The 13,105-nt window shown below is 64.0% G+C and overlaps 1 protein-coding gene across 1 annotated transcript; it reads left to right on the top strand.

The window, feature by feature from the left end:
- The first annotated feature begins 1,996 nt into the window (after positions 1 to 1,996).
- AKNA (AT-hook transcription factor) lies at positions 1,997 to 10,171 on the top strand. Its single transcript, XM_086475895.1, has 21 exons — positions 1,997 to 2,159; positions 2,296 to 3,278; positions 3,782 to 3,856; positions 4,394 to 4,544; positions 4,691 to 4,848; positions 4,939 to 4,998; positions 5,113 to 5,213; positions 5,322 to 5,484; positions 5,604 to 5,731; positions 5,822 to 5,995; positions 6,183 to 6,390; positions 6,498 to 6,622; positions 6,851 to 7,083; positions 7,310 to 7,496; positions 7,902 to 8,075; positions 8,298 to 8,401; positions 8,611 to 8,715; positions 8,805 to 8,906; positions 8,998 to 9,123; positions 9,410 to 9,575; positions 9,919 to 10,171. Exons 1-21 carry the CDS (start codon positions 1,997 to 1,999, stop codon positions 10,169 to 10,171), a joined length of 3,939 nt encoding a protein of 1,312 aa, XP_086332021.1.
- The last annotated feature ends 2,934 nt before the right edge of the window (positions 10,172 to 13,105 follow it).

The raw sequence follows: 13,105 nt of genomic DNA, 5'->3' as shown, positions 1-13,105 counted from the left end.
TTCAGCTACACTGAGCAGCCGCAGAGCCTGACACATCCCACAGGCAACCCCGTCCTCCCTGGTGGCAGCACCCCGCAGGCAGGAGAAGCTGTGAAGCATCTCCAGGTGCAGAAAGTGGAGTTGCCCAGCCAGTGTACAGGGGAAAAACCTCCTGCAAACCCCCCAGGAGGTTTGCGAGACCCTAAGGGATGCTTTGGGGTTTGCTCCCTTCCTGGAAAGTCCCAAGGATGCAGGCAGGGCTGGGAGTGCGCTGCTGCCGGTGCAAGGATGGTGCCTGAGGACCTTGATGCCAGGTTGCACCAGAAAATAACCCCCAAAACCACACCAACAGCAAGATTTAAGCCAGGGAATTTGCAGATCTGAGACTTCAGAGTGGGTTAGAGGACTCCTCCTGGAGCGTGGGGGTGCCGTAGGTTTGCTGCTCATCACTGCCATCTCCGAGCCAGCAGCACCTCAAAATCACTGCAGCATCCTCTGGCTAAGTGCAGCCACCCCGGGGACCATGCCATGGTGTCATTAGCAGCCGGGAGCTCATGCAAGCTCTCCTCCGTGTGCCACTAATTACACAGTAACGAGCTGGATTAATTGCCCGCCTGCAAACACGCCAGGACACACCAGGGTGCCTGGTTATGGCTGTGGTGTTCCCAGAACTGTGCGCAGCACCTTGGGGCAGGGGCCAGGTGGAGTCCCCCCTTGGAAATCCGGGAAGCCCCTATCCCAGATTTCCAACGGGGGTTCCACCTGGCTGAATTTTGAGGCCTTGTGGCTGAATTTTGGGGCTGCTTGGCCTCCTGGAAGACTTGATGTCTTTTCGAGACTGCAGCTGCTGATGGTCCCAGGGATCCACCCCCACCCCCTTTTCCTTTGTTTTTTTTTGCTCTAAGTTGGATTAAAAACCCCACAGTTTAGATGAAGAGCGACACAGGAGGAGGGTTCTGCCCCCGCTGCGCAGGGCCTGATGGGGTTAAAAAAATTGCGGCTGCCTGCAAACTTGCAGGAAGCACCCGAGCATCATTTCCTACTTCTGCAAAAGCCCAGCTGCCCTGAAGGTGCAGGAAGGTTTTGGGGTGCTCAGAAGGGTGCTGCTTTGGGGATCCTCAGTGGGGTCACGGTGATGGAGATGTCCCGAGGATGCTGGTATGGGGTGAGTGTACCCCACGTGGGGCCAGTCGCTCCTTCATGCTCCAGTATTGGGTTGGGGATGCTGTGGGGGTGGCCGCCGATGATGCCAGGCCGTGCTCAGTACCAGCCACCGGCACCCTGTGGCCAAAATTGGGCTGTGGGGGGCTCAAATCTAGCTGAGGGGGCATTGGTGGGAAACCCCCTTGGCCTTTCTTGCTACCCACCCCGTGGTTGGGTTTTCGGCATCCGGCTGCTACTGCAGCTCTGGGAACCCCGAGGAGCGGGGTGAGGGGGAGTTCCTGCTTTTGGGTCACCAGTGGAGCGAGTGTGCTGGGCCTCTGCTGGGATCCCTCTTGCTGTCAGCTCCCCAGAGCCAGAGGGGCCTGGGGGTGCTCCTGCCTCCTCCCCCCCAGCACAGTCCTGTGCTGTGATGACACCACTGATGGTCCCCAGGACGGTGCCAGCATGGGCTGTGTCCCCCCTGGGGAGGGGAAAGCCTTTTGGGGTGGCTCTGGGGGGGATCCTTCCCCACGGGGACCTCTGGGGACCATCGTGGCTGTGCGAGATGCGGCAGCTTCAGCTTCATGGTGGGCTGCAGGGTGGGGGGCTGGCCCGAGGGTGTCACCCCCCATCATGAGGGGGTTGCTCTTGTCCCCAGAGTCTAGGGGACAGGGTAAGCCCCGGCAGCAGGGGCGGGTACCTCTAATGGAGCCCACTGGATCCTGCTGAGCATCCCTCCCTCTCCCTTGGCCCCCGCCAGGATGCAGCAGCGAGGATGTGACCTACATTCATGGCGAGGAGGTCCCCAGCCCGCCGCCACCGCCGCCGGGCCATGAAGCGGCACAAGTGACGGGGGCTGCCGCGCCTGCGGGCCATGGCCAGCCCGGCACCATGGCTGCGCTGGACACAAACAGAGCTGACGCGCTGGGAGGGCGAGGAGGAGGAGGAGGAGGAGGAAGAGGAAGACGACTTTGAAAGGCGAATGGACGAAGATGGGGTCATCGGCCTGGGGGAGGATGCCGGGAGCCCACCGTGGGGTGAGTTGTCCCCTCCCTGCTGCCCAAAGACCCTCGTGGAGGGGGTCCCAGGAGCTGCTGGAGCCCAGGGGGGCTGCGAGGAGACCGGGGGGCACCGGCTGGCTGGCAGCAGCCCCGCGGCACTGGTGTTTTGCAGGTGGTGGTGAGGACCTGGAGGAGGGGTCCCCAGCAGAGGAGGGTCGCGGGCACCCGCGGCAGGACCTGGTGGAGGAGGAGGAGGAGGAACGGGGCAGCTCCAGGGGGGATGAAGGGCCCTGGGGGGCAGAGAGTGATGAGGAGCCCTACCCCGAGCTCTCCTACGAGGGCCAGTGGGGCTCGGAGTCCAGCGGCAGCCCCGAGGCGTTGCAGGACGGCAGGGCTCTCTGCCAGCCCCGCGGCTGCTGCACGGAGGGTGGTGACACCTCAGGGCTGTCGGACACCAGCCCTGGCCCTGCCACTCCGTCCCACCGGCCCCGGGTCTGGGACACGGCTGGGGATGGCGGCGGGGGGCACGGACAGGGCTGGACCCCGAGCCGGAGCCTCCCGCTGGACCTCTCCACCGATGACCTCCGCGATGCCACCAGCATCGAGCCTGTCCCCAAGCCCCAGACGGCTGGGGCAGGGCTGCCACCCCCTGGCACCGCTGGCTTGGCACCCACCAGGGAGCCTTGGGGTGCTGGGACCCCCCCTACACCCCAGCTGCACAGCGGGTCCCGAGTACCCAAGAAAGCGGCGCCCACGGTGCTGCCTCCCAAGTGTATCCGTCCGGCGTGGTCCCTGAGCCCCCAGCGATGGCACACGGGTGGCAAGGAGGCGAGGGATCCCTCGGGAATGGGCACCGGCACCTCTGACGGCACCCAGTACGGCCGAGGGCAGCTCAACCACCCCCTGCCCGACCTCTCCAAGGTGGAGGCACGGGTGAAGTTCGACCAGAGCTACCGGCCACCGCGGGGCCGAGCCCTGCCCACCCACCCCAGGGCCCCGGGTGGCCCCATCGGCTTCAAGTCCCCCGCCGAAATCGTCCGGGAGGTGTTGCTGAGCAGCGGGGAGGGGGTCCCCCCCCAGCCTCCCACCACCGCTGGGCTGCCGCGGGAGTTCAGGTCCCCCAGGCAAGCCACCGAGCTGGTGCAGCAGCTCCAGGTAATGCTGCCCCAGTTCAACCAGAGAGCCCTTACTGGGAGGGTCTCTAGGGTGGGGGGACCAGGGGGTGCAGGTGCAATGGAGATGTCACCAGTCCCATGAGCCAGCCCTGGGTCACCGAGGGGGGTTTTGGTGCTGGTCATGTCTTCCCAGTCCCGCACGGGGGCTGGTGAGGAGGGAAGGAGCAGGCAGGGATGTGGGCAGTGCCTCGGGGCTCACCGCAGCGATGCTCGTTGTCCCCTGGGGTGCCCTCCTGTCCCCTGGGAGGAGAGGGAGGCTGTCACTCACGCAGACAAACAGGGGCTGCATCTGCCCCAGATGGGCTGGGTGCTTTCAAGGGGTGGGTTTCTGCACCCCAGCGTGTCCCCGCCCCATGGGAGCCCCTCCCGACCCCATCACCCACACACACAGGAATGCCTCCCCCTTTGCCACCCACCCCTCGGGCATCTTCCAAGTCCCTGTCCCCAGGGTGCTGTCACCCGCTGCGTCTCCCCTCCCCGCAGGACGACTACCACAAGCTGCTGACCAAGTACGCCGAGGCCGAGAACACCATCGACCAGCTGCGCCTGGGTGCCAGGGTGGGTGCTGGGGTCGGGATGGCTGCGGGGGGGGGTTCTGCTCCCCCCTCCCCATCGTTACTGGGGATGTCTTCCTCCTCCAGCCCTCCCTGCCCTTCCTCCTCCTGAGGAGCTGCGGTTGAGCAAGCCCAGCCCAGGCGGGAGGGGGGGTTGTGGCCACCACAGAGCCCACAGCAAAGCCGGGACCTGCTGTGCCCCCCCCCTGCCTGGCAGGCTCCCGTCTGCACCAGGGAGGTGGCTGAGCCGAAACGGCCCCGAAATGGCGGGGGTGGCAGCAGGGCACGTCGCTGAGATGGCGGGAGAGCGGGCGGAAGCACGTCTGCGTGTCACCCTGCGCCACTGCACATGAGGGGAAACTGAGGCAGGGCTAGGGTCCGGCTGTGCCCTCCGCCCGGGCTGGGCCCCCACCTTCACCCTCGCCTGCCCACTGTCCCCATGGGGGTGGGTGCTTCGGGGTGCCCGATGGGCACGGCCGGGTGGGCAGTGCCAGAGGTGGGGTGCAGGGCGGGTGCCTGAATCCCCTCTGGCTGCCCGCAGGTGAGCCTGTACTCCGACCCGCCACGGCCCAGCCGCAGCCTCACCGTGGGCACCGTGGGCACCGGCCGCCGGGCGATGGCCCTCAGCATCCCGCGGGCCAGGACGGCGGCTTTCAGCGTGGCCACGGCCTCGCCGGCCTCGCCGGGTGGAGGTGGGTTGAACCGTGTTTCCCCATCCTGCTCATCGCTCCCCTGCTCCGGTTTTTGGGGGGTTCCTTCAGCCCTCGTACCCACGGCTTCCCCACGGTTGCGGGGGACACACACACCAGCACCACCTTGTCCTCGTGTTTTGTTGCAGCTCCAGCACCGGGACCCTCAGACCGGGGGGGATCACCCCAGCCTTCTTCCCCCCCTCCACCCGGGGGGGGCTGCCCCACCTGCCCAGGGCCATGCCACTGCTCGGGGACCCCACTGACACGGACACTGGCGGGACAGACCCACAAGCTGCAGGCGCAGGCAAGCCCTGGGGGGGGGAACACGGGGGGGGGGCTGCGGGGGGGGTGGTGCTGCAGCAGGGCTGGGCTCAGCCCTTTCTCTCCCGACCAGGTGGAGTCCTTCGAAGGCTGGATCCGAGCGGGGAGCCCCGCACCCCGGGAGCAGCTCCAGGTCCGTCAGCCCCTTCCCAGCTCCCCACTCCGGGGGTGCGTGGTGGGGCCGGGGGGGTGGCGGGGACCAGGGGCCGAGCTGGCAGGTTGGGACCTCGCCGCCCTTGTGCCGCAGAGGTTTAGGAAGCTGAAGGATGCGCAGGATGCGCTGGAGCGGGCGTACCTGCGAACCCGGCAGCAGCACCCGGGGACCTCGGGCGAGTTTGATCCTGACCGGTAAGTGCTTGACCCTCCCCGCCAGCAACACCCCCAGACCCCGGTGCTGGGGGTCCCCGTGCCGCGGGGTTCGGTATCTCCCCGGCGCTGAGGGTCGCTATCTTGCAGCGCTGTGGAAGGGGAGATTTTCCACCTGGGGCTGCGCCTGGAGGAGCTGAAGGAGCGGCTGGAGCCCGGGGGCAGGCGGCAGCTCCCCCCGCAGCGCCCGGCCCAGTCCCCCTCCCCTCCAGCCCCTTCGCCACCACCAGCCGCCCCCTCCCCGCGCCCCAAGGTGAGCTGGGCAAGGCTGCAGGGGGGGCCGGGGGGGTGTGAAGGTGCTGGGGTGGGGGCACCCTGTGGTGGCTGGGGTGGGGGTCATGCTCTCTGACCCCCTTTTGCTGTGCCCTGCAGAGCCCTGCGCTGATGGAGGGCCCCCAGGGGACAGGGGGGGACAACGAGGTGGTGATGGGGAGATTGCCCCAGCCCCTCTGGCACAAGCAACTCCGAGTGGAGGAGGATTTCGGTGACCTGCTAGAGCAGTGAGTGCCCTCGTGGTGGGGTGTGGGGGGGGACACAGGCAGGGAGCAGCTCCCCAAAATGACCAGCTGCTGTCTATGGGTCCCCCCTAGGTACAAGCACTTCAAGTCCTTGCCAGAGTCGCTGAGCCTGGAGCAGCTGAGCCTGGCAGAGAGCGGGTCCCAAGAGGAGGCAGATGGACCTGCAGCAGGGGACCATGGCCCCAACAAGGTCCCCTGCAGGACACAGTCATTAGAGGAGGGAGCCGACCTTGAGGCATCCCCCTTGTAAGTGTGGTGGGAGGACAAATCCCCCAGGCAGGGTGAGTGGGAGGTTTCACCTCAGGTTTTGCATCCCTGGCATTGATAGGCTTCAGTGTTAACAGCCTCCATGGGAAAGCTGGCTGCACCAGGGCATTTTCCTGCATTTGGGATTGCTCTGCCCCAGTGCTCATGCCCCATCCTATCCCCACAGGCACCCCCCAGAGAGGAGAGCCATGCCGTTGCCCCCCGGGGAGCCCCCATGGCCAGGGGGGCCACAGGACCACCTGTCCCCTGCCACCACTGAGGAGCCGCTGGCCACAACCAAGTCTCCCCTGGGGCTCCCCGAGCCACCGCGGCCTCCCGTGTCCCACCGCAGCAGTGGGGCAGGCAGCGCTGCTGCCCAGCACCGGCCCTGCAAGGTGAGTCCCCTGGGACTGCACGTCCCCATCTGCCAGCACCCCCAGACCCTGACGGGGGGTCCTGGGGGTGCTCAGCACCAATCCTGCTATCCCCAATGCATCTGCAGGACCAGCGCATTGTGTCACCAGAGACGGACAGCGGCTTTGTGGGGTCGGAGGCCAGCAGGGTGTCACCTGCCAGCAGGGTGTCCCCCGCCGCGCACACCCCGGAGCACCGGCCCCCCAGCACCGGGTATGACTCAGGGTCCCTGCCCTTGCCCTGGGGTGGGGGGCGGGGGGATTTGGGGACCCAATCTGTCAGCTCTGTCTGGGGGCATTTGGGGAATTGAAGGGGAGCAGAGATGGGGGGAGAGACAGCGAGGACGTGGGGAGCAGGGACGGGATGCTGGGGGTGTTGGAGATCTGCTCATGGCTGGGGACGAGCCATAGGGGCTGCCTGCATGACCCATCCTGTCCCCAGGACCCCCGGCTCGCTGAGACCCTCCATCCCTGTCCCCACAACCCTCCGTCCTCTGCGGAAGAGAGAGGTGACCCCGCTTCCCTCCAAGACGGCGCTGATGGGCATCTGCCCCACGGGGGGGCAGGGTGGCATGGGGGGACTCCGCCTGCCCCCCAGCACCCCCTCGCAGAGCAGCTCCCCCCCGCGCTGGGCCGAGAGCGCAGGCAGCGAGTTGGGACCCGACGGTGATGGCAGTGAGTCGGCGGCGTTTCAGGGAGGGACGTGTCCCCGGGGAGGGGAATTTTGGGGGTCCCTGGCTCGGCGGGGTCTGGTTTATGGTGTTCCCCCCAACCTCTTTGGGGTGCTGGCCTGGGGGTGCCTCCTGCCTGCTGACTGCCCCCCAGGTCTCTCCTAGGGGGGAGGCACCCCCGTGTACCACACTGCCAACCTCAGCTCACCGTGCCCCCCCATCCTCCCCAGCTCACACGGACTCGGAGGCGGAAGGCAGGAGTTGCACCAGCGCCAGCAGCCACCCCCCCACCACAGCCAGAGGCCCGACCAGCCCCCCACCATCCTCCGAAACACCGACCCCCACGCCACTGTCCCCCAACATGTCGTCCTTCGACCCAGCTCGGTGCGACCTGCTGAGCTCCCGTCTGGAGCGCGAGTGAGTGTTTATGTACCCCCCCCAAACCAGGCTGAACCCACCCCAGGTGACACGGGGACCCCACCAAGCAAAGTCCCCAAAGGCACCAGCATCTTGTGCTGGGCAGCAGCAGGTTTTCCCTTCGCGGAGAGCCAGGATCTAACTGGGGATGAGTCCTACAAACTCGTGACACGTGTGGGCTGGCTGAGACTGGACCCCAGCCCAGACAAGCCACAGGCTTGGTTTTGGGGAGCAGCACAGCATGAGCTACTGGGTCCTGGCTGATGGGGATGGAGGCAGGCATGGGGTCTGGGGAGGACGGGGCTGCTCGCCCCCCCCACCCCCAGGGCACCCGGCAGCAGCCAGCCCTGTTGGGAGCCTTGCTGGCTGCAAGTGCCCCTCACTGTGGCATCTGTCCTGCGGCAGCCAGGCCATCCGGGCGCTGCAGGACGAAGTGTGGCGGCTTCGCCGGAGGCTGGAGGAGAGCCTGCGCCGCTCCCGCAGCTATCCCGAGGGAAAAGCCACCTCCCGGACCACCCCGGCCAGGAGGCAGACGGTGGCCAGCGGACCATCGTCCCCCAAGGACGCAGCACCCTCTGGGTAGGTGGCAGGAGGGACCTGGGGGGTGGCAGCACTGCGTCCCGTGAGTGTGGGGAGACCCCCCAGCCCCAGCCTGTCCCATTTCTGCTGTAACTGGGGAGAGGCTGGGCTCAGGGTGGGGGACACCAGCAGCCTGGCTGTGCTGGGATGATGGGTCAGGGGGATGCTTGAGGGTTCACTGAGGGGTCTGGGGGGGTGACAGTGGCTCCGTCCCCTCTGCAGGGAGCCAAGCCACCTGGTGCGGGGCAGGACAGCCCCCGGGGTCACACCCACGAGGAGGGGGAGGTCGGCATCGCTGCCACGGGACAGGCCAGAGCTGGACCTCAGTAAGTGGGACCCCACCGGCGTGGGGACAGTGGGGACACCAGGGTCATGCTGCACCCTGCACACTGCTTCCCCTTCCCCACCCCAGAGTGGGGTGCTGGTGGGGCGACAGGGACCAGGCAGGTCCTGGTGGCCCTGTGAGACCCAGCAGCACTCAGCCCAGAGTCGGACCCCCCCAAATCCCACCCTGCTTCCCTCGCTTCCACCCCAGCCTCTGAGTCGGACCCCTCGCCCACCATGCCCCGGGCCACCCCTTCCCCACAGAAGAGCCCCAGGAGCCCTCGAGGTGTGGTGACATTTCGGGGACAGTACACAGGTGGGTGGCAGCGGCTGTTGGTGCCGTGGGCCAAGGGTGGCCACGGGCATGTTGGGGTCCCCAGCTGCGCTCATGCTGCGTTTTGGCAGGGACACGGTACCAAGCAGGGACACCACAGGCCGCCCCGGCACCCCGAGAAGAGCCGGGCACCCCGGGGTGCCCCCAGTGCCATGGGAGCAGGACACCGTCGGGTGAGTGGCCCTGGGAGCACCCCCAGCCCCTTCTGGCCTTCGCTTGTGCCCGCTAATGGCGCTGCTAATGACTTGAATTCATTAACTCCAGCGGGCCTCAGGGTGGGCGATGCCACGACGCAGCCCCAGCACAGCACCCCGAGGAGGACGCGCTGCCCCACTTGCCGGGCACCCTTGGGTCCCCCCACGTCCCGTGGCAGGGATGAAGCCACACGCGGTGGGTGACACGGTGGCACGTGCTTGGCACGGCTCGTCCCTGCGTGGGGGCTGGCGTGGGGGGACAGGAAACAACCCTCAGACCCCTGGTGCAGCACTGGCTCCCTGCCTGGGGATAGAAGGGACAGCCAGCGGTGCCACCGCCCGCTCCCCACGGGCATGGCTGTTCCCAGCCAGCAGCGGCAGCCCGGCATGGAACGGGGGGGCTCACCTGGGGCTGCTGCTGGCTGCACCCCCTGGGGACACCTAACGCCCCCAGGGACATCGAACCGCTTTCCTCCCCGCAGCAAAGCGCGGCCCTGCTGGCACGTCCCCCGCAGGCTCCCAGGTTGGTCCCCGAGCCGAGAAGCCGGAGCAGCCCAGACTTTGGTACTTGGCCGCCAGCCCTGGTGCCACCGCTGCCATCGGCTGCCTGGCGCCCGTCCCCCTTGTGCCTTACACGTCCCCCATGCTGTAAGGATGCTGCGCCGGACCCGGAGGGGAGGGAGGTCAGCATCGCCCGGGGGAGGAGGAGGAAGCCAGGAGGGGCTGTGCCCACCCCAGGGACCCCTTGGTTTGCCCACGGAGCGCAGGCACCCGGGGGGTCAGCCAGCTGGGAGCGGGGTCACGCAGCCCCTGGCTCATTTTGGGTGGGGGTCTGCATGGGGATGGGCGTAGGGAGATGGGTGCTGGGGGTTGGAGAGGAATGAGGTGCTGGAAAGGGATGAAAACCAAGGCAGAGTGGAGGCACAGAGCTCTGGAGGGGGGGCACAGGCTGGGGAGCAGAGCTGAGCCCGTGTCTCCTCCTTCTTCCCAGCTACTGCTCCCCAGCAGTACCTACCTCAGCCCCTGCCATGGCCGGGGTCCCCCTCCAACACGCCGTGGGGCACCGGCGGGCAGAGCATCGCCACCACCGCTGCCTGAGCCTGGACCTGGAGGAGCTGAACCAGTCGCTGAGCCGGGCCGTGGAGGCTGCCCAGAGCATGAGGCTCTCCACCACCCGCATGAGCCGGGTGCTGGCTGCCGAGCTGAGCCAAGCACGGGACCTGCGGGGCTCCTGCCTCTTCTGAGGGTCCTGCCACCACCTGCCAAACCCTCGCTGCCCTCAGAGGGGGCAGGAGGAGGAGGATGGTCCTTCCATCAGCATCCCCGCACTGAATGCTCCCTGCCGGATCTGGGGACACCAGGGCTGGAGGCATCTCCACGGGGTTCTGCACCGGATCCCACCCCCATCCTGCTTACCATAGCCCTCCTGCATCCCTTGCCCCTTCTGCCTGTCCATCTGCAGGACCACCCAAGGTGCAGGAGGGGGCCAAGACGTGGGCAGAGGTCTCCTGCCACCTGCACCATCCCTCAGCACCCTGGGGTGTGAACACAGCCCTGGCAGGAGGGCACCATCCGCTGGGACCAACGGGGTGGCCCCCCCAAGGCAAACGCCACCCCTGAGCTGAGCACTTCTGGGGATGCTCTGACTTGGTGTAGGTCCTACTGCAACACAGGTCGAGCTCCCCTTGGCAGCTCTGTTTACCTCCATGCCTGCGTGGGCAGAAGCACGCGTGATTCCCTGATGAACCCCTTTCCCAGCCTTTAGGCATCCTCTGGGGGCTCAATGCCGGGGGCTCAACCCATGTGCCCCCCTCCACCCTCTGCTCTGCTCTTGGACTTGAACCGAGCCCCGTTTTCCCTGGGAAAGCTCTTCTTTTTGTGGTTTTATGTGATTTTTTTTTTCTCTGAGGTAGCTAGTAAGCAGCTAAATCACTCTTTTAGGGTTGATGGATGATATATAATGTGTGTGTGTGTACATCTGTATATGTGTCTACCTATAGATACATATATATGTTCTGGTTTTAATTTCCATTTTTATAAAATAACCCTTAGGGCATTTGTGGGGTTTTTCGGCCATCCCTGGATGTGGCCGCCCACGGACAGAAAAATAAAAGGAGGATTTGGGGTTTTCCTTGGGCTTCCCAAAGGATCTGGGCTGGTAGAGGAAAAATCGCCCCGTGAGACTGCAGCAGGGGCAGGATCAGGCCCCGAGGGGGTCTGCAGAGCCCCTGTACCTCCAGGCTGTTTTTTTTTAATGAGTTAATGCCTATTTTTTTAGCAAAATGGATGGGTCGGAGCAGCCCTTGGAGAGGGCACAGCACCTCGGAGCTGGGTGCTCCGCACCCCACGGGGCCCCTCCAGCTGCACCCACGTGGAACCTGCACCCCATACCCCCGGGATGGGTCCAGCCAAACACAAACACACCCCCCCCCCTTCAGGCTCATTCCCGAGCATCTCAGCCTGCAGTGCCCCTGGCTGCGTTAGTGTAGGACCTACCTAAAGTGCCCATGTCAAACGTATTTATTTTTGAATATTTTGTTTCTAATTGTACAAAGACCCACGTTTATGGGGGGGAACCACTAACGCCCCCAGCGCGATACTCAGGTCTCAAGCCTCGCCAAGAGCTTGCGAAGCCGCTGAGCCCAGGTCCTGCACCCAGCCCGGGGGGACTGGGAGAGGCTGGGAAGGGGGTTGCCCCCCAACGCTGCCCTTCAGGGGCAGAGGGCTGGGCTGGGGGGATTTTAAAGAGGATTTATGTGGCTCTGGTTGTGTCTGCCTGTACCTGTGTCCCAAGCAAGCCGACGGGCCAGGTCGCAGCCCCACTGGAAGCTGTGACCCCCCCTCAGCCCAGCCGGGGCGCGCAGGGAGGGCGTGCAGCCGTTTTTAACTGTCCCAAATGCAATCGCCAGGAGCAAAGATGACTTTTTTTTTTTTTTTTTTTCCCTGTATGTCCTATTTTGTAACGACCAGCAGAGCCATTCGGATGGTATTTTGTACTAAGATAATCGCCTATTTTTGAATGAAATAAATGCAGTTGGTTGGCTTGGGGGTTTTCTTCCTTTCCTAGGCCAGTTCTCGGGTGAGTTTTGGCATCGCCACACCAGGATCTCTCCCTTGGAGGCATTTGGGGTTTGGTGAGAATATTTCCCCAAGCCTTTCCCTTGCCTGCCTGGCCCCCGAGCAAGAGGCACGGCACAGCCCCAGTTGCACTAGGGATGGAGATCGCTTTTATTTAGTCACTCGAGTGCTTTAGTACAGAAGAACAGATATACAGAGATGATACATGTTTGTGCTTCAACACTTTCAAACATTTAGATTCCAGTAATTTCAAGGTAAACAAGTTCCAAGACAGACTAGATTATTTTTTTTTTTAAGTTTTCCTTTTTGATAAATTATTTTTTATATAAATAACTGTAACAGAAAAAAAAAATAATAATGTCCAACATACAAGATCCTGAAGCATTTGCATTGCTAAACCGAGAAGGAACTCAAACAGGGTGGGAGGACCAAGGAGGAACCAACAAATATCAGTGCAATGATACAGCCTTTGCCCTAAAAATATATATTTAACTTTATGGGCAAGGAACAGAGGGGGAGGGAAGGGGGGGGCTAACCACCAACGAGGCAAAAGAGAGAGATTTTTGGGGAAGGAAAAGGGCATCACAGCCTTCAGGGGCAGAGAACGAAACAATGGACCCCAAAATATTGCAGTGCATCTAATGGCAGGGGAGGGCAGGGGCAACCCTTGGGGGTAAAATAAAAAAACAACTAAAATCAGAGTTTTGGTTAAATCACTATACACCAAGCTTGTAAGAACGTCACAAGACACAGTCATTAATATACACAGAGTCCGGAGGGGGGGTCCTGGGGGGGGGGTGGGGGGGTGGGGCGGGCCTCGGGGCGACGGCACGCTCAGAAACGCTTCACCACGGGACGACACGAGCGGAGCCGGGCGCGGGGCTGCCGAGCTTCCGTGGGGATGGATGGATGGAGATAGATATAGATATATATATATATAAAAATTAACTTTTTATTTTTTATATATATATGCATTTAAGGAATATCGGGGGGGGGGGAGGGGGAAGGCTGGGGTGCAGCAGGGCAGAGGAGCAGCCGTGCAAGCAAACGGGCCCCATCCCCAGGTTTTGACCATTTTGGTCCCTTTTCACGTGGGAATT

Source organism: Leptosomus discolor, chromosome 19 (genome assembly GCF_034619465.1).
Source record: "Leptosomus discolor isolate bLepDis1 chromosome 19, bLepDis1.hap2, whole genome shotgun sequence".
NCBI lineage: Eukaryota > Metazoa > Chordata > Aves > Leptosomiformes > Leptosomidae > Leptosomus > Leptosomus discolor.
The sequence above is the reverse complement of the archived record's forward strand: the minus strand, read 5'-3'. Positions and strand labels throughout refer to the sequence as shown.